This window comes from Anser cygnoides, chromosome 8, assembly GCF_040182565.1.
Source record: "Anser cygnoides isolate HZ-2024a breed goose chromosome 8, Taihu_goose_T2T_genome, whole genome shotgun sequence".
Classification (NCBI taxonomy): domain Eukaryota; kingdom Metazoa; phylum Chordata; class Aves; order Anseriformes; family Anatidae; genus Anser; species Anser cygnoides.
The window spans coordinates 32102491-32123388 of NC_089880.1; the positions used below are offsets into that span (position 1 = coordinate 32102491).

General features: G+C 41.1%; 1 protein-coding gene and 1 long non-coding RNA gene across 8 annotated transcripts; one reads left to right on the forward strand and one right to left on the reverse strand.

The window, feature by feature from the left end:
• Positions 1-1346: 1346 nt before the first annotated feature.
• Positions 1347-20872, reverse strand: DNAI4 (dynein axonemal intermediate chain 4). 7 transcript variants are annotated; one of them, XM_067001950.1, is made up of 17 exons: positions 20747-20872; positions 20067-20229; positions 18709-18887; positions 16885-16997; positions 16502-16658; positions 14903-15042; positions 13562-13711; positions 12886-13077; positions 11422-11672; positions 9987-10073; positions 8115-8266; positions 6901-7058; positions 6579-6700; positions 5806-5904; positions 4910-5136; positions 3886-4039; positions 1347-1496 (listed from the first exon to the last, which is right to left on the reverse strand). In XM_067001950.1, exons 1-17 carry the CDS (start codon positions 20779-20781, stop codon positions 1347-1349), a joined length of 2529 nt encoding a protein of 842 aa, XP_066858051.1. In that variant the 5' UTR covers positions 20782-20872. The 7 variants fall into 7 exon arrangements, with proteins under 7 accessions (XP_066858051.1, XP_047918137.2, XP_047918140.2 ...); XM_048062180.2 differs by lacking the exon at positions 20747-20872 and having other exon boundaries at positions 20067-20291; XM_048062183.2 differs by lacking the exon at positions 20747-20872 and having other exon boundaries at positions 18709-18835; positions 20067-20208.
• On the forward strand, positions 7281-20373 carry LOC136791417 (uncharacterized). The gene is made up of 2 exons (XR_010833427.1): positions 7281-7372; positions 19875-20373. It is a non-coding gene; the product is annotated as an uncharacterized lncRNA (long non-coding RNA).
• Positions 20873-20898: the final 26 nt, after the last annotated feature.

Below are 20898 nucleotides of genomic sequence, written 5' to 3' on the forward strand. Positions count from 1 at the left end.
AGGATACGATCCTCCAGCACGTGGAGTATTTGAGCATGGTGAGCTTGTTGGAACAAGCAGTAGAGCCATGTAGTTGCTCCATGCCTCGCATCCATAGGTACTTGCTTTGCAGATACCTGGGGGCAGTGAAATGGCCCCACTGCAGCGGTCTGCGTCTGTCCAAAAGGCATGGAAAAGGGCGGGCAATGGCTCTAAACAAAGCACTGATAGCTACAGAGCAGTGTCCTGGCCATCCTTTTCCTTTCAATAAACACCTGAAAGGCAGAAGTGGGTGCACGAAAGCAGCATGGAGCAGCTCTGGGACCAGGAGCTGGCACATCAGCTACAGGGTCCAGAGCTCGGTGTTGTTCTGGATGTTGTTGGCTGCAGTTGCCATGAACTTCAATTAAAGATTCTTTCAATAAAATGCCTTAAAGAAAAATACGAGTCAGAATTTCCATATTTGAGAACAAAATACATGAGGAACTTTGGAGATCTATAGCACTTCCTAGCACCATGAGTGTTTCCCAGCACCATAATGTTACACTTACGTGGCTTACACAGTGTGCAGGGTGAATTACGATATGTTACAGCCTTGGGAGAAAGCTTTTTTTATTATTTTAACCAGTTGCATCAGTAAGTAGTCACGAGCACTGATGAAAAATATATGGTGTATTTTGATCTAATTTGTAATAATGATTAACTAATGATTAACACATGATTCACCTTAATGGCTGGATGTCTTTGAAATGCACGAAGATTCATTTCACATCAAGGGTAAGCTTGCATGCAGGTTGTGTAATGTGCAGGCTGCAGAAGGAAGTGAATGTTAATGCATCACAAATGATCTTTAACTTCAGTGATGTGTTTAAATGTTGGGCATTTACTGTGAGCCTAATGAGAGTCTGAATGTTCTGTATCTATAAAATATATGTCTCGCTACATAATGCTCTCAGGAGCAGACAGCTATTGCCTTTGCCAGTTGACAGGCAGAGCACTTTACTGCACCGAGCCCTTGTGACAGGGATCTCTGCTGTGCTGGTCTCTTCTGTGGCTATAACCTAGCTCATGTTCTTAATGACTCATGTTTAAAAACTTTACGTATTTTGTGCGAGCAGTCTCTGAAAATCCTCTAAGACACCATGGTGCAGCTGGTGGCCCACTGGGCACTGTGTGTGTGTGTGTGCACGAATGTGTGTTGTGTTTCAGATCCTTCTGTTCTGCCCCCAAGAAGACAGCCTGGACTGCCGAGAGCTGGAGTGCTCCACGCTGACTGGAGTTCCTGTCCCAGCCCCTGCCCGACGGCAGCGGTTGCTGCAGCGGAAGCACCCTGACCTCCCGGCGCAGGCTGTAGCTTTTCTACTTCCTCACCAGTTCCCACCAACAGCTTTCGGCTCTCCCGCTGCTGGGGGTGGTCTGGGGGAGGTGGTGACGTTTCTAAAAGCACAGATCTGGCTTCCAGCGCTGCTCAAGTCAGTCCTTTGCTCCACGGCCACGCTGCTGTCTTGCGTGAGGATCTTTGAGAAAAGTGTCAGGGTGGAATGCAGTGAATTCAAACTGCGATTTCACATTATTCAGATTCGTCAGGGTGAAAAAGTCAGCCTCTACTTCTGCCTGGTGCGGGGCGATCTGCAGGTGGCAGGAGCACTTGATGCCTTTCAGAGCTTGGCTTTCAGCCTCAGCTGTGGTTTATGGGATGGCAGGCAAGACAGATCTGAGACCACAACGGAAGATAAGGGCTACACATGGCTGTATTCTAGGACTTGAGTCTGGATTTAGGGTGTATTCTATTTCCTGACGAGTGGCCAGCACAGGAGGAGATTTGGGGCATCTATGCTTTTTGAGTAACCCAAGGAGAAAATACTTTAATGGAGGCCTTTCTACTACCTTATCTGTGTTACAGGGGAAGGCCCTCTGTGTATTAATACAACAACCTGATCACATGAGGGGGGGATTCCTGGGGAAAATTTACACCATTTAAAATTTCCAACCCATATGGTTCCAAACATAAATTTTAATGAATTTAAAAGCAATAAACACTTTATGATAATACTACCAGAAGTCTTTCCTACTGTTTACCAACTGGGAAGGGGTGTCATTTAGCTACTGTTAAGTAGTTAGAGCGGGACTGATTACATCACTTAAGGCATCAACCTGTAAAACAAGAGGTGAGAGGGAAAACAAAAAAGGCTGTGTGGCAGTACAATTGCAGTATAAGAAATGCAGTGACCCCAAATTCCTATCTACAAACTGGTAACAGAATTGCTTGTGTAATGAACATCCAGAAAGCAGGCTAAGGTAGTTTGTATTATATTAGCTGATTCTTCTTTGGACTGCTGTTAAAACTATGCTCACCTCTAACAGAGCTTCTTGAAAAATAGCACTTCTTGGCAGGCCTGTTTGATCACGTTTGTAGCACCATACTTAGGGGGCATAAACATACTATCTTGTTTATAAAGCAAAATAATTTTCAAGTTGATATATGTGTGGTAGCTGTACTTAGAAGTGATTGCCCATGCCATAATAACCTTTCTTTAGTACTAGTTGTACTAATGAGAGGATCCATGCTCATTAGAATCCTGTCTAATGAGGCTCTGTGACTCAGTCACCAGTTGTGCCACATCTCCCAAGTCTGAAATTAAGCACTGATATACCCAGAAAATGATTCCTATACTGTTATTGACTGGAAAACTTATGTTCAGAGGACTTGGACTGCTTCATGGTAACTTGTAGGGGAGAAAAACAAACAAATATTTTTTATGTTAACAGTGGCCTCACTTCCAGTTTTTAAGGGAAGTATCTTTTTGCTCTGCGGTTTACAGTACTTAGCAAATGAGGCTGCTAGTAATTACCAGAACTTCTAAATGCAATGCTAGTAATCATGAATTACTAATTCTTAATTCCCTAAGAATGAAAGTTAGATTAACACCAGCATTTTAATCCTCCCAAAATTATTTAGTGTTTGCACTGTATAACTCAGAAGTGATTTTTAAAAGTACCAGTGCCATTTTACAAAGTGGGAATGCAAGTGCAGCAAGGCAAAGCTCCTTGCTCAAAGCTGAAAGGATGAAGGGAGAGCTGAGTTCATTAAGCAGCACTGTTCAGGGCTCCAGGCCACGTGCAGGCAGATGATGGGAGGAGGGATCTGCCTGTTCTTCCAGTGCCCAGGACGGCATTTTGTACAAGGGGTTATACAAGGAGGGCCAAGTGGAGCTTTGATATAAATTAGCACCGGTTTATGCTTACTGTCAATTGGTAGGACCAAGAGTGACCACAAGCAGTTCACAGCTGATCTCACACCATTGCTGGCCCAATATTTGCACTAGTAGGGTGGGAAAGGAACCTAACTTTAATGCAAGGAAGCTGGAGAGAGAGACCCTCTAGGACAGTGGGGGCTAAAAGCTCAAGAGACTAGCTAGTTAAGTAGTGGCTTCTAAAGCAATGAAGGTATCACAGAGCCAAAATGCCGGTGGGTTTGCTGACACCGATGAGGTGAGACTATCTTCCAGGCAGCCAGGAGAGGGCACGTCGCTCCTGCCTTGGCAGCAGGGGTGGCACTCTGCCACTTACCTGCCTTAGTGGGGAGCTCGGGCCTCCAGCCCTGCCCCACGTGTCCTCCCGAACCCAAATGTGGGGAACCTCTGCATTTGCAATCAAGTGCAACCTGAAGTCTGAAGTTGACTTACCCGCTCCTTCTGGTTTGAGAAGTTTCTGTCTGTGGCATGCAGAAGAGCAGGAACCACCTCAATTTTTAATCTGGCCATCTGATTGTATCCGATTCCACCTATTTCAGTATCTACTAGCTAGATCTTCAACTAGATTCTTTAACAGAAATCCCTTTCTGAAGAACGAAGTGCCAGACGTGCAGGCCACTGAGGACCACCGCCTGTTCCTAGGGAATCATACCTTAGTACTGCTGGAGGCAGCCAGGTTCTGAGGCGCAAACACACTGACTTCTCCTCTACTGTCTCCTACTAGAAGGCAGTCAGTGTTCTTAGCAAAGAGTACAGATGTGAATTTCGCTTCTGGGTTGGCAAAGCGAGTGATCACGGGGTCCAGGCTGCAACACAGGAAAGGCAGATATTGATGATGATACAGGTAAAATTGCATTTGTCTGGAGTATATTATCATGTAAAGTCTAGTGGTAGTGCAGGCCTGATGAACGCCACATGTTTTGCTTTTTATTTTCTAGCTTAACTCCAAAAGTAAGAAGTGAGGCCGGGATTTTTGTTCTGGTAGAGAAGTGAGGCAATGTTTTGTTTGTTCTCTACCAAGAACAAAAATTCCAGCTGTTATTAACTAAGATATCCTGGTTGCCTAAAATCTGTCCTGTTGCCTAATATTTGGGCGGTGTATGTGTTAATATTCTTACAATATGAATAATTTGCTTTTTGCTAACACAAGATTCAGTGGGCTTCCCCCTCCACTGCTTTCTTAATGCTGTCATTATTACTAAATAATTCATACTAGCAGTAGTACAAGACCACAGATTGACTAAGATTAACTAAACTCACATAAAATATGAGTGATTCTCAGCTACTTTGCAATAGTGGGAAAACATGAGATGTATCCAAACTTCTGACAATCTCTCATCATTACAAAAGGTCTGAAGTAGTTCGGTTTTGTTATTTTTCTTTTGGCTGTAGATGTGGTAGAATCTATAATTTCTGCAGCAGAAAAGCAACTTTACCCTTTATCAGTTTGGAAGCACCCAGCTTCTTCTCTTGTAATTAAAATTCTCCGATAACTAGCATTTGTTTTTACAAAATGAGTATTTCAAAATGCAATGCTTCTATCAATAGCTAAGCAAGCAAAACAAATGACATGGACTTGTAATGATCTGATAACAAACTGATTAAGCAATAATGTTTAGCCTCTGTGCTGTAAATCTGTTGTTTCAGAATCTTCTTTGAGAAAAGTTGTTACTTACATGCTGACACTGAGATCCCAAATTTCTACTCTGCTTTCGTTCGCTGCTGCGAATATAAAGACTGATTTTGGAGACCACATAATGTCATGAACAACAGTAGTGGTGGAACTGAAAGTTAAAATGGGCATCTGTGAGTTCTGGTGCCATAACATAATGGTCCAGTCCGCAGAGCAGCTTAGGAACATGTCAGTGCTGAACGGATTCCAAGCGACTTTGTACACAGGACCCTTGGTGTTTGGGAAGGAACAAAAAACAACTTTATGTTACTCCAGAGCTACAGCCTCAGAGGATGGTTTTTAATAGTGCTTTCTTCCCACAGACCTTTCACGGAACTCCCTAACTGTCCTCTGACCTTAGCAGCAAAACCAGCATTGTTTTATGTGTACCCATAGGAAATTAGGATTCAGCCGATGTGATAAGAGAAGAGAGGTCTTGGGAACAAAAGCATTCAGCTGATTCTGTCCCTTCACTTGTTGTTAGGAGAAGCTGATGCTGAAAGAGCAGCTTCTTGGCTGAAGCAAAGACTCGTAAAAAATAGGAGGTGCTGTTAAAGTTCTGGCATCTTTCTTTCAGAGGTAAGCTATTTAACTGTGGTTTCCAGGATAATCGAATCACTGACTGTTCTCTTTAAACAATGCCAGAACTAAAGCTTTAAAACAGTTTATAGTACAAGCTTTCATAAATTACTTTAAAAAACGCTTCTAGTGTAGAAAGTAATCCTGTAAGACTGTGATACTTTGTGCTACAGGAACTCATTCCTTGCGTAAGAAAAGAAGTTTAGTTTTCTTTTGTTGCAGGTGTTTTGTTTAGGAAATAAAAGCAAAGAAACCATTAAATTGGTAAACTTTATTGAGTGCCATTTCTGCTCTCATTACTTTTTTCTATGCATCACTCACCTTATGTCCTTTGTATGTCTCCAGAAACTGCTGATCGTATGAACAAGAACACTTGTGAATAAGACCCTCTTCGGTTCCAGCAAGATAAAAATTAGTGTCCTGAAATAAAAGTAAAAATAACCTAAGTTGGATTAACCTACTTATCACTTATCCAAAAATATGTACAGAACTGGGTGAGTTTGGGCAGTGACAGTCCTCTGAAGAACTAAGGTGGAGCTGCTAGGATGTTGTGGTTTGGGCTGCCTGCATGTGTGCTATGCAGAATAGATGCCTGATTTTTGACTCCTGAAAATCTTGGCTTTTCTGTGATTCATGTGGATGAATGCATGGATTCTTCAAAGGCTCTGTACACACACACACACACACACACACACACACACACAAAAAATCAGCTGGATTGCACTGGTAAGCATTTTTGGAGAGGCAGAAACATCAGAGTCCAAGACTCGGGATATGTTGAACAGCCAAATTCTCACAGCTTTGACCAACACACAGAGGAAAGCTACCGCAGGATCTAGCCCAAAGCAAATGTGAGTAACATGGCTGAAACAACTCAGCTGTTCACATACAGAGATCACTCACGTGGTTTACCCTATCATCCAGTTGGGGTAAAACTGTTACTAAGAAGTATTTGTTTCAAAACTAAATATGCTTTAAATGCCAGTGGTGAATCCCAGGCTAGTGCATATTACAGTAGCTTGAGCCGAGGATTGGACTTCTGCTGCATAGTTTTCTGTACAGTACTTTAGCCCCGATGGACTTGCTGAGCCTACCTTTGGGTGGAAGTCGAAGCACATTCCAGCTGCCTGCCGAGATATGAGAACTACACTTTTCCTTTCTTTCTCACATGGTAAGTTTTTCTTCATACTTCCTGCTCGCTTTATTTTCATCAGGTCTGTGCAAATAGCAAGAGTTTTTGTCAAACAGATATGAGTTATTCATAGCACTGTCACATGCTTCTCTGGAATTCTCAACAGCTCTTAAATGTTTTGCTTGTAATAACTGTGTATAAAGAGTGTCACCTGAAATAAAATCAGGCAATTGCTATTCCAGTTATTAGCCCTGTGCAGAAAAGCTGCAGGGGAAAATGCTTACCAGTGCAATCTAGTCCCTTCTGTATAAGCCACTTGGTTAGTCGGCCATCTGCTGAGATGGAGATTAATCTCTCTCTCTTGTCATCATCTGCTGTGTCTCTGTCCTGTTCCAACCACTTCAGTTGCCATACAGGACCTGTATGTCTTGCTGAAGAATCTCTGGGACAAAAAACACACGTGATAAACTATATATCAACAAAGACAACATTTTTGAAAAATATTTGGGAAATAAAGTGGAAATAACTTTCCACTTTGTAATGAATGTCAAGTATTATGACAGAAATGCTATTTAGCTTTTCTTACAAATATGTACCTCCCAGTACCAGTTGTTTACACTAAAATTTTATTTTATTTTTTTATCAGAAATGTTTTATATTCAGTTTCAGCGCCCTTTTTAAAGTGCTGACACACCTTCTGTTGATTCCTGAATCATGAAATCAATCCGTGTCCTGTAGGAGAACCACCTAGACCTGGTGAGCTGGCCTCAGGGCAAATGTCTCCCTCATCATCCCTTCTCTCTCATTTCTTTGTAATTCCTGCTTATCTCACTTATTTTTGATGTCTATGTCTCGCTCCCTTTTTTGGCAAGTGGAATCAGTGAGAAAACACAAAAGCCACTGCTAGTCTCTAGTAAGTATTTGTTTATTGGAGCAGGACTGTCCTACTTAGTACACGGCGACTACATCAAATCGTAAGAGGTGGTAACTTGCTGCTCTTTCTTAAAAAGCTAGAACATAGTACTCATTTTCCCCTTCCAGTGCGGGGAATTTGTTTTGTATTGGTGTTAAAGTAATGTAAGCATTTATTGGCAGAAAGAAGATTAGAGAGTGATGGCAGTGCAGAGGGAGAAGGGCAGCGTCTGAGGATTTGGCTGTATCAGTGTAAATAGGTGGATGGAAAAAAGTCTGGTTTCCCCACTCTGTCCCTTTCTGGGCAATTGTGCACTATTACAGATCTTTTGTGCCTTCAGTTTTTCTCCAGAAACCTCTATTATTTGAGAATACCACGTGTTTATATAGGCATTTCCAGTCAGAACTGGAAGGTACTGATGAAAGTTGGAAATGAAAGAAATGAACAAAATCCCTGAGTATTCACAAGCAAGCTTTACTTAGCAAGTGTTACTATTCATGCAGCAAATAACAAATAAAGAAATATCCATAACTGGGAAGCTAAGACCTGACCAAGGTGGGATAAGACAGCAAATCATAGCCTTACCTGCTACTCAGAATTGCAGTGGTGGTACAACTCCGTACATTATAGATTGTGATGGTACCACTGTACATCCCAACTGCTAAAAGGTTCGGGCTTGCCATAGAAAAATCCAATGCAGTAACACCATGCTCGCACTGGAAAATACGCTCTGGCCACTGATCAGTAAAAAAAATATAAGAATGTTTTGATTTAGTTTCTTGATTTACCTTGGTGTTCTCAACACTGGATAATAAATTGCCAGGCCATGCTGGGAAATTAAAGTACTGATGACCATAGTGACTACTTCTAGACAAAAATTAGGGATTATATTCTGAATGGTTGAGTTTATTATTTCTTGGTGTACTGATAAAAATAGGGAAAAATAAAGACTGTGCAGAAATATGACACTGTGAAATAGATGGGCCTATTCCAACCAATTACCTAAAAATCAAGTTCCCTAAGATTCAGCCTAGTACAGTGTGGGGTTTTATTGTTGTTTGTTTTCTCTTTAAAACAAATGACATTTTGGAAAGTTCTTCCAATTGTTTTCTATCTTGCAGTTGGAAGGCAAGTGACTTTCTAATTGCAGAAACTTAGCTGAAGATGCAATATAATCTAACGTACCTCGGGTAATCTGTAAAACCAGTATTTTCATGTTATTTTTCCTAAAGAACTGGTTCAGCTCTGTTGTAAGGTTAAACCCTTAAAGTCACTGCACTGATCTCTTGGAATGTGAAACAGTAAAGTATCAGTATGCAAAGAACTGTATTTCAGCATGCATGCGAGGTTTAATTTCTTAATGTTAGGCACTTGAGGGCTATCATGATGCTAGGGAAACACGTTTAATTGTTGTCGATGTGATAATGATGCATCAAAAGTTAAAGAAAGTTTGAGTCTGCATGATTTAAATTAGTCTAATGCACATTTTTGGCCAAGGAAAGTTTGTAGAATAAATCCAGCTGGTGATCAGATAATTTTTACTGTGTCATTTTGTACTGGAAATTTCCAAGATTCTTTTTTTAAAATGTCTAAATTTAAAAGAAAATCTGCAAGGATCACTTTTCAGATGTATATATGAAAATTTAAATATTGCATCAATGAAATCTACTGTCTTTTTGCCACTCTTATGAAAAATTACATTACATATTTAATTTTGTATATTTTTCCTTCAGGCTAACATTGAATTTCATTGTATAACAGAAAATGGATTGGAAAGGATAATCTTTAAATTTAAAATATGGATGTATTGTAATCGGAGTTTGCACGTATTGAACAAGTGTTTGAAAAACAAAAGGTAAAAGGCTGATTTTCACATTTGCTGTACTCAAGGCTCTTAGTCTAAAAAAATTTTTTTTTTCCAGGAAGATCTGCACACCTGGGTCTACCCATAATAATAACAAAACTGATGTATAGTCTTGGGTAGGTTGCTCTAGGAATTGGAAATGGGATATAGAGGTCTGCGTTGTTAAGTTGCCTAAAATAGACTGGTATTACCTGAGAGCTGTAACCATCTGTTAGTTGTTTGGTGGCCTACGTACAAGGAGTGCAGTTCCTGCAAACAGATATCCATATTACAAAACCACCAGAACAGTTGGCACCTCTGTTGGCACTGTCAACTGAGAGGATGGACAGGTGCAGAAACTAAACTGCATCCTATAGGCACTTTCTTTGTGTCAAGACTTAAGCACATCGCCAGGTAGTGCAGTCAAAATCAGTTTTCCATAAATGTGTGGTTTGGGCTAGCCAATTAAACCTTACTGGCTAGATCCTATGTTTTGGTTGGTTGGTTTGGTTTGGTTTTTTGTTTGTTTTTGGAAGAGGGGATTAAATATAGCAGAAATAGTACAGCAGGAAAATGCACTGAAGAAGAAAAAACAAACTTGATACTGCTGTTACCATGGGGTTCTTCAATGACCAACAGCACGCCAAGCCTTTCTTCTGTTCTTTAAAATCAAACGCTCCATAACCAACAGCCAAAAGATCCTAAAAGCACAGATTAACAGATACATCTCAGTTTAACTTGACGTTCAGTTGTACATTTTTAAAAGGCAACTTTCTACTAACAGTGACTCTGAGTGCAAAGCTTGGAAACATGTTTATATTGTATGCCAGTAGCATAACACACACAAAGAGAATTTCTAGAACAGTGGAAACTTGTTCAACTAAAAGTGCAATTATAGTCACTGTCAGTTGTGTTTGCAACCCTTTCCCCCCAAGGCCATTAAAAAAGAAGTCCCTTTCCAAAGATGGATATACAGTATTCTACAAGTGTATTTTAATGTGCAGTGTTTAATAGAATATTTAATACTAATTTTACTCTTCTCTATCAATGTTAGCTATAGAAGGAGTTTCAATGATCATCTCAAACTTAGCTTTCAGTTGTTGGTGGCTAGGTTCGATGAATTCCATTAACTCTTTTCCGTAAGGAAAAATAAGAAACAGCATCAGACTTTAGTCTTCAACTCCCTTAGTTATATTTTTCCTACACAAAACAACCAGTTTGTGAAGCTAATATTCTAAAAGTAGGTAGGTATTTGCCTTCGAATGCTAAGACTGAAGTCTGTTAAGTGTGTCATACTTCTTTACATCTGGGGATCTGGTGTATTTACATTATGCAGTGTTCTCCATTTTCTCTTTTTTCCCCATGGGGAAATCTGAATGGTTTTATGTTGCTCATCTTCACCTGCTTTTTACCTTCCTTCTATGCATTATTTTTGTTGCAGCTCTAAGAGAGCTCTGTTGAAAAACTAAGCCTTACATTACTCTGAAAGTGGAGATGTCCAAGGCATTCTCACCTCCACTGAAAACGAATTAAATAAACTCAGGCCAGCTGCTCAAAAATCTGCACCTGTTATTATACATCTTCTGCTCAAATCTTGATGAATGCAGCTTTCTTGGGAGATTGCTATTAGAAACAAAGATGGTCTCTAAACCGTCATGGATAAACTCTATCAATGGCAATAGTTCAGTGGTAGGGGTTTATACTTCGACTTCCAGTTCTGTAATAGACCAAGTTTATTATCTTAATGTTGTTGGTCGGGCGACTATCCATGGTAAACTGATGTATTCTTGACCAATTAAAGCTGTTGTGATACATGTGTAAGGAAAGCCTAAGGCAGCTGTACAATCTGTAGAATAATGTAGCAATACTGTTATAAGGAAGGACAAAATACAGATGTTGGGATGCAAACACAACCCACCTGACTGTAGGGATGCATACAGCAATTCGAGATCCCTCCCAGCAAAGTATATAAAAATCAGGAGTTTATATACCCTTACAGTTACGTATACCACTATGTAAACAGCTTAGAAGAAGCAATTTTTAACTCACTGGGTTTACTTTGCTCCAAGCCATACTGCTCACATTGTGACCCTTAGTTAAATCACACGTATATGACCATAGTTGTTCCAGACTGGGAGGCACAGTTTCTTCCAAGGCTTTATTTAGATCTGACGGAATTGATGGGTCAATAAGTGCTTCCTTCTGCGCTTCCTTATCCTTCTTTCCCTTGTCATGCTCTTCCTGTTTAGCTTCTTTCACAGCAACTACCGTACTGACATTGTCTGATGTAACAGCAGGATCTAAAATGCACAGACATAGTAGAATCTGAAAAGTAACACTTCACTTCTTTAACTCAGTCATTCACCTCACAGGAAAAAAATTGTCCTTTCAGCAAATACTTTACAGCAAAAATAAAAAGGGAATTTTTGAGGCATTAAGATACCCTAACTACTAAAACTGTGGTTGAGATGGTGACAGGGACATAAAAGATGTCTGGATCAGGCTGTAGTGTGCCAGTTACGTTCAAGGTCTGTGTAAAGAGTGGATTTAGCTATCTAGCAACTAGCAGTTATGAATTTATGTCCACCCCACCAGGAATGTTTCTAATATCTTGTATTAAAAAGCTAGTTTAAACAGGGACTTTATCGAGTTAGATACCAAATTTTAAAGGGACATACTTAAGCACTGATGTTGTAACACCTTAGCTAAGTTACATGTGCTGTAATGAAAGTTGCTCGTTATTTGGCAAAACTAAGTGTAGAGAATATTTTTAGACTAAGTGCTTTTTTTGTTTACTTTATGTAATATGCAAATCATAAAATGATCCCAGATCACTGGTAACAAAATAATATCACAATAACTGTCATAGTGACAGAACAAAAGTCCTAGTCATTATCACGCTCCAACTAGCCAGTAGCCCGTTAGTGACAGAATACAACAGGTTTGTTGCCTGTGAATCTGAAGCTCTCTATAATATGAAAAGGTACAATACTGTAAAAGCAGTTTGAATCTGCTTATTGGAATAATTTTTTTAATAACCCATGAATAATTTTTTATTCCTGTGTTAACTTGGAACTCCTGTAAGAGGTACGTTACTTAGTGCTTGGGTCTAGGTAACACCTCCGCAATGAATGCACTTTGTTAGAAACCTAACAGCTATCAAGCTAAAACTTCTGTTTACCATCAGTCTAGACTGACCTAAAAAAAAAAAAATTAAAAAATTTGGAGAAATAGCAGAATTAATCTGTATCTTAGCTGTCAGGAAACAAGTTTGACCAATATCTCAAGTAATTCAAGCTCAAAACTCATTTATTCCATTCTTCCACCAAGTATTGTAGGAATGTCTGTTGAAGTGAGTGTAAAGCTGCAAAATTGATGTTGACATTTCATAAACTCTTTTTGTCTGTTTCTTAAATACCTGTCATCTGTGAAGACCATCAATGAGGGACACCTTGACTTTCAATAGTATGCAAGGCCTCGTGCTGAAAATGGGCTAGCCAATAAAAAACTAACCTATAAGGACAGGAAATTGTCGATAAGCTGCGAGTTTGGGTTGAAAAATATTTTCCATTAGAACCCTCTCCATGAAAAATAAATCCTGCTGAAAGTTTTCTGATGTCAATATAGCTTCTAAACGGTTTTTCTCCCCTTCATGGATTCTGGCAAGAGCAGCACTTTCCAAAGTAGTCACAGAAGTTATGTTGCCTGACAACAGATAATATTGGAAAATACAGTTTTAATGTGATAACATTTTGCACATAAAAGTCAGAGATAAGCAGTCTCCTCTTCCTCCCCTGCAAAAAGCATAGAAGAATCTGTCATCAAAAAAACCTTCCACTATTAATTTTTTCTTGCTTTAGTTTTGTTTTCTCTTACTGCTCAAATATTCAATATGATGAGATACTTCGAGAATTTTTCACGATTTGTGTTTTGCTTCTACTTTCCAAAGTAACTTTGTACCATCAAACTTTGTCAACGACTATTTATCTTTATTTAAGATGGTTTATAAAGGGTTTGTATAGAAAAGTCTTGGTGTAGATCTGAGAATCTTTAGCCATCTCTCCTTCAAGTGCCAGACAGGCAGACCGAGCGTTTTCTTCATGTAGTTTGTACCATGCAACAGAGCGATACACATGGTTTAGAAGAATGAAAACACCGCAGAAATGTAAACCTCCTAGAAAAATGTTACCTCTGGCAGAAGTCACAGATGCAGTCTGGTCATGCTTTTTAGTCATATGAGATGTGCTACTCTTCCCATTTGTGGCTTCTCCTTTTGATGTAGGTTCTGTTTCTGATACATTAAAGGAATCATACAAGTCCCAGGAAGTGACCACCATCCCTAGAAATTAATTACACTGTATTGTAAAAGCCCTTCATTTCTGTACATAATTATAAAGAATTACAGCTGAGAAAGATTTACTTTTTATACAATACTGTTTGACAGAGAGGCTTCAAAACTGAGGGTCAGACAGCAGCAAGAGCGGCTGTGTGATCGCATTGGCTGCGTCACGGTCTTCTGGGTGCGTGGCTTCCCTTCAGTGGGGCCATCTCCCCACAAAACAGTGCTCTGTAACCTTGCCTCTGTGTGCTCAGCTCTTCAAACATGGGTTGGAATGAGCCCTGCTGACGCTGAAGGCACACAAAAAGGGAAAGATGTGTTTTCAGACCAGATTAATATCTGTTTTAGTTCTCCTTTTGATATTTTCTTTCACTCGTTTTACATACAGTAAAGAGCACAAAGCAAAAATGTTTGGAATAGCATTCCCCATAGTTTTCTTTGGCCTCCCATACAAACAAAAGATCCATAGTGAGGGAAATCTCAGCACACACATCCAAAACCTTGATATTTCTTCTATTTTTTTTTTTTACGGCATTGAAGTTGAATGTTTTGTAAAATTGCATTTTCTTGTGAGACTGCCAAGATTTTCTGTTTTCCCCAAGATTTTAAATCTTATAACAGAGGTTTTCTTTGCATTATGACAAATAGAAATGCAAACTAGCATCACTAAAAAGTTAAGAGGAAAAATGGGAACTGTTTACTTTCATATTTCAAGGGCATAGTTGAATATTAGGTGAAATTCTGCCTCCTAAGAAGCACTCTGTTTGTAAAGTGCAGAGGCAGATGGGACACAGCAGCTCTTAAACAGCATAATGACTATTTTATTGCAACAAATACAGTGTACCAGTACCGATTTTCAAGTATTAGGAGAGGCAGAGAAGGCCACCACCATCACACTAGCCTGTCTGAACTTAAAGCTCTGGAAGTGAAAGTTGATGAAACATCTTTCCCTGCTTAGAGATGACAGAAAGAAAAGAAAGCTTTCCTCACTATCCTACCTGTGTGGGGGGAGTCTTCTGAGGTCCCACGACCTAGCTATGTACTAGTGTTTTCCCAGATTAATATTTAATGAAGAAACAAAATGTAGTAATAAACCCAACTGCCAAGGATACAAATGGCAAGGGAACTTGTAGTAAATGGGAGCCCACTCTTACTAAATAGCCTTTCCTGTATGGTACTCAGAGTGTTTACCTTTATCTTCCATGACGATTTTGTCACATTGCACTTCCTTGTTCTTTGCAGCTCCGTTAATGGTTTGCATCATTTTTTCTACGAAGCGATCATTACCAGGTCTATTTTTGCAAATGTCAACATAAATCTTATTACGCTCCCTTGGGGGGGAAAAAAAAAAAAAAGGGGGTATATTTGCTTTCTGAAAAACATTTGCATTCAGCTTCTCAATGTCGTTAAGCACAAGTTGAACAGAAGAGTATAGTCCATGTCATTAACTTTACTGCTCTTTTTTTGGGGGGGTTACAGATTTTGTTTCGCTCCACATACCACCTTTCAGCAGCTATTTCTGACCTTGTGATGCTGTTCTGAAACAGAGATGGCCTGTTGAGATGGGCCTTAGCAAAAATTTCTACTCCCAACTACCTTCGAGCTTGGGCAGAATCCAGATGAGTTCAGAAATACACAGCTCTTGTCACCTGGGAGTGAAAGGCAGTGCTTCCAAGAGACAAAACTGAATTAGTACATTTCTGTTTCTTACAGCCCTCAGGTCTGCAGAAATGGTCAGTGGGAACCGTGAAACATTTTCTACTGTCTTGGTTTCAATATTCTAACAGCAGACGTGGATTATACCTGGCCTTAATCCACCAACAGGTTGCTGTACTCAGGAACAGTCACTGCCTGTTCCTATAGAGTTGGCAATATGTGCTGTGTACGCCAGCTACATCTGATTCATAGAATGTTCTTCCTCTTCCTTCTTCCCAAAAAAATTACTCCAGTGTGATTCACAGACAGTGGGGGGGTTGGAGTCCTACCACGAACTTAGTATATTAGCAGAAAAAACTCATTTACCTAAGTTGTTTAACTTGCCAGCTGCAGTATGCTGCATCCCAGGTTTTGGGGTTTACGTCTACAAAAGCTGTGTGACAAGTCTATCAGTCTGACATCCATCACAGACAACTTTGCTGCACTCTGTCACAGTCAGCTCCTGGGTGAAAGCCAAAAAAACTGCCTTCTGGGTTAACTCCCTACCAAAGTTCATGCTAGTCCAGGGAGGAGGCTCTGAAGTGGAAACAAACCAGATATTACCGAGGGGAGGCGTAACATTTTAAAAGGCAGAATCATCTGCGGTGGGTGAGGTTTCTTCTAGCTAGAAGCACTGTAAAGAGCTTCAGAAGAAGCCAAGACCTGCCTAGTTTGTTTATATCTTTGTTATTAAGAAATTATTGGCTGTAAAGCTAAACATAATCAGTCCAGAGGTTTGCAATTTCTGACTGTTAAATCATGAAATTCATGTATACCCCACTTCTCCATCTTCTCTTTCCCCCATTCCCTGTGTGTTCTCTTGTCAGCATCCCCTGCTTTTGCTAATCTGCATTCATTTACCAGTGAAAGAGGACATGAACTTGATCAGCAAAATGGAGGTGTTAAAAAGTTCAGACAGTCTTGTCAAAAGAGAGAATTCAGCCCAATATGGCTTCAGACAAAGATGAAATGGCAAGCTGTAGTAGTCAAAACACCGAACCTATGTGTGAGCAGCCTGTTGAGGACTTTGTGGTCAGGAGAAATTGGGTGTGCTGAGCATGCTACACGCATGTAAACAACTACAAATATACATACAGAATTCTTCCCGCATCTTCTGATTCTACAGACGCCACAACAGATGGCATATCCAACATCCAGATAGTTTCCGTCTCCGTGAGATAAATATCCACTCTCCTATCTAAGTCTTCTTCTGTCAGTTGCTCTTCTATCTCCTCTTGCCTCACCTGTACATCTGACAAATTACATGAGGTTAGCAAGCGAGACTTTTTCTGCTCCAACTTTAAAAGAAGGCAAATTAATTCTAAAAGCGTGGCAGCGATCGGGAGCCAAAACTTGTGAGGCGCTGGGTTCCTTTGTAGTGCTGGGCATTTCGCATGCACTGTGACTGCAGTCTCTCACAAATCTCAGTGCTCCAAAGAACCGTTTAAATCTATAATTATGCAGCGTATGTTCTTTACCAGATAAGCTAACAGCTGTGTCTCCTTGAGAGCCAGGTTCTACAATTTCATCTAGCATGAACTCCATTGTTGATGCGTTTGGTTTAGAAATACTGCTGTTTCCACACGTCCTTCTGTAACAAAGAAATAAGCAGAAATGGTACGTGAGAGTCCATACGTGAGAGTCCAGACGTCGTTAGCAAAGCACTACAAAAATAGCAGCGTTGTTATCAGGATAAACCACAGAAGACTGTAATAGCACATACAGGAATGCCTGCCTTGTGAAGGAAGTCATAGAAGGCTTTACAAAGAAAATAATGAAGCGGATTGAAAAAGACTTTAAAAGGAAGAATTCCTCTGACAGCATATCCCAAGGCATTAAATAACTGATGGAAAAGAAGCTGGTGAGCTTCAGATTCATTCTTAGCATACAATAATGCCAAGTGTTGGTTACCTGCTGTGTGATAACATGTACCTACAGATAGCACTGTTCTCAACTGGAATTAAGATCCTCTGGGGCTTTGCATGTGCCGAAAGGTCTTTGAAATACACAAGAAACTCATTTGAAGGGATTAGCTTGTTAAAAAAAATAGATAATGTTCATAGAGGGGATAGCTGTGATAATAACTAGAAGTAAAACTCAAAACTGATGTACAGTTGAGAGGTTTTTTTAGCAGATTTCTCTTCCTCAAAAGCTAAGTGTGAGCAACTGTAAGCAAACAAGAGGCATTTGAAAAGACATTTTTAAGATTTTTATTTAAAGCTAAAGTAAAATAATTTCATTTTGTCTTTTAAATTAAGAGCTCTAGTCTCCAAAAGGGACGTATTTATTTTCAGGAGACACTTTGTATTTTTAAGCCATTTTTTGTGTATATTTGCTCCTGCTCAGTATCCCTATCTCTAGGATTACCCCTTACGATCAGCCACCCTAGGAAGCATGACAAAAAGACTGTTCTCAAAGAGCAATCTCTTTTTCTCAGAAATTACAATGGCATTAACTTTGTCAAAGAAAACAGTAAATAACGCTTCTTTTTTATTTAACTTGTAGTTTTTTTTTTTCCTCCATTGCTGAATTTGTCTTTTAGTCCCCGGGACTAAATAAATAGAATCTCTTCTCCATGCAATCTGACTGTGTACACACCATCCGATAAAGCGATGCGGCTCATTATTTCTCATTTTAAACACAAAAATAGGTTTTTAAGTAAGTGTTGACGTATTCCAGTTTGCGAAGACAGAAGTGTGAGGAAGGCAGAGCTGGGGCAGTATATGGAAAAGCTGCAGAGGCCCCTTCTTAGCTGTGCAGTCTTGCTCAGACAGCTGGAACACAGCTTCCCTTACCGTGGAGACAGTGCTTCGCCACGTGTTTGTGCAGAGGTTCTAACGTAGCTTTGCACGCAGGCCTAACCGGTACACAACCTGTAGGATGGATGTCTGCATTTTCAAACTGTGGTGCGCACGTTTCCTCTCTAAAAATGGTCCGTATTGGAATGTTACATAGGAGAACGTGCTTTAGGAGGGAGAATTTGAATAAAACTAGAAGTAACACAGCAGCGTGTGCTGCGGTCTGCTTTCAGCTGCACGTATCAGCATTCAGCAAGTAGTTCTTACACAGAGCCAGTCGTAGTCACCGGTACTGATCGATTGCACTTATTCTATTCCTTACTTTCCCTCAAATTTTAAATTACAACTATGACAAGTAAATTTACGTATTTTGGTAATACAGTGTAATTGTTAGCCCTGCACAGTGATTCCAGCTCTCATCCCCTCTGAAGAGCAGGCGTGTGCCCGTTGCAGGATAGGTACGCTGTGAGGCAGGAGCTAAGAGACAACAGCTAACTGACTTACCTTGAGAAGGGCTCTACAAAACTACCGTCCCCTCCTGTCTGATGCATGGGAAAAGAGGAGAGAACACCTCCAGAGTAATCACTTGATGCTAGGAGCTTGGCTTGCCTGGGTACAGCAGTGTCGGGATCTGAATGGAAGAGCGGGTGGGGTGTCACATCCTTCCCTTCATCATCAAAAACCTGAAGGGGTGTTTAAATAATGAGAGTGGTTTCACTGCCATCCCCAAACAAGCGACAGTGAAGACACATGCAACGTTTTTATCTTATCTGGAACAAAAAGAAGACCCTGATCCATGCAGCACAGGGAGGTGTTCGCCCTCTGACAGGACAGACAGGTAACCCTGTCGTGCAAATGATGCCTAATACGCACCAGTGGCAGGGGCGAGGAGGGTTGCATTCCTGCTCTCCCAGTAGGGTTCAGCCTTGGAACGGCTGTCACCTTTGCTTGGGACTTCTTTGGAGGTCTTTTTACAGAAATGGTGCAAAATATCTGCAAAAAACTGCGTTCATCTCACTATCTGAGCTGCTTCTTGTTCATCCCTGTTGTCTTTTCTGGCTTATTTATTCCGTAATCACTACCAAGAGTGGCTTATTGACTGTAACTACCCGTATCAAATTAATGGTACAGCAAAAGCAAGTGGAGAAACAATGCCTCTTTTTTATTATACTGCTCAAAACATCACTCTGCTGTAAGGTATTCAGCAAGGTCTTTGAACAGGATGCTCACGTTATGGTATGAGTATCTTCTATTTTTTTAGGCAAATGCATAGAGACGCCAGAGTTAACATCTCTCTTGTAGGTTTGAAAGCAGCAGTTCTTAAAGCAGAAGTGTTACTTTTAAGTCGCTTACCTTCAAATCAGTGCGGGCAAATATGTGAAAAAGAACATCATACCAGGCTTAGACACTTTTTTGAAGTAACTGCACTTGCTTTAAAATGCTGTTTACGTTAATTTATGTAGAATGTATGATTGGCTTATACAGCTGACTTCTGGAAGTCTCTCAAGTCAGATGTAGCCCCTTGCCCCAAACCACCAGGAAAAAAAAAAAAACAACACACAACTAACAGAAAGTTTAAAAAAATAGCAAAAACAAAGCAAACCGTGTTACTCTTTGGGGTTTTATACCATGGAGAAACAAAGGTGCTTGTTTGGCTTTTCTTCTTGCAGATTGTTTTTGGGCACTGATGGTCACCGTTTCAGAATGTCTTAAAAGCTCTTGGATCATTTTCTCCACAGCTCTACAACTTCAGCCAAGCCTTTTCTTTCCTCTCCCCCCTCCCACTTCATTTCCGACAACTTTTAAAATCCCCAGTAACTGACATCGAAACCTTTCCAGTACTGGTGGCAGTGGTTTCTCACCCGCACAGCGTACTTCTTATCCACAGGAGACCCTTTGTCCGCAGCTTTGCTGTAGGAAATGGTGACTTGGCTCCTGCATCTCGCTGCCCTGCTCGCGTAGGCGCCGCTTGCGAGGCTGCCTTTTCTCTGGCTGCCCAAACTCGTTCCTGATCCTTGCCTGACCCTGCAACCAGGATTAGAAGTGATGGCACACCAAACGACAACACAAAACACAAGCAACCACATACGATGTACAAGTCCACCTATTCCTTGACTTGCATTTAAACCGTTCGGGATGATGAATAATAAATAAAACGAGTAACGTGGCTCTTCTTTTTTTTTTTTTAAACTGTTTGGGGTGATGAATAATACGCAAAGCGAATACCGTGGCTTTTTTAAACCGTTTGGGATGACGGATAATAGACGAATAACGGGACTCTTTTGGAAAAATCCCCGATTAGCGTCTAGAGGGGCTTCCCTCACAGGTAACGGGGAGAGGCGGGTGGGCGCGGCGGGGAAGGCCGCTGTAAGGCCGGGCTCTAAAGCGTTTTATTGGGCTCTGGGTCTGCGGGGCCGCGCTAGGAGGGGCCCAGGAGGACACAAGGGCCCCGCGGCTTCCCCCGCAGGGCCGGAGCCGCCGGGGGGTGCGGGGGGAGCGGGGGGGGGGGGCAGGGGGGGGCCCGGTCCCGGTGCCCACGCACCCGAGCGGCCGCCGGGCTCCGCCGGGGCCCTGCATGGCGGCGGCCGCGGGCCGGGGGCAGCGCGTCGCGCGGTAACCACGGCAACGCGCCGCAAGACGCGGCGCCCGGATTGGCCGCCAAGAAGGGCGCCGCCGATAGGTGCGGGCGCGGCG

What these genes read in the sequence shown, in the direction of transcription:
- DNAI4 (XM_048062180.2), bottom strand. Translation starts at nt 20,291, where the DNA reads ATGTGGTTGCTTGTGTTTTGTGTTGTCGTTTGGTGTGCCATCACTTCT. An exon ending in CACAGCTGTTAGCTTATCTG is followed by an intron (nt 16,659 to 16,884) that starts GTAAAGAACATA and finishes GTAATTTGTCAG; the next exon opens with ATGTACAGGTGAGGCAAGAG. An exon ending in GAAGGGACTAGATTGCACTG is followed by an intron (nt 6,701 to 6,900) that starts GTAAGCATTTTC and finishes CTATTTGCACAG; the next exon opens with ACCTGATGAAAATAAAGCGA.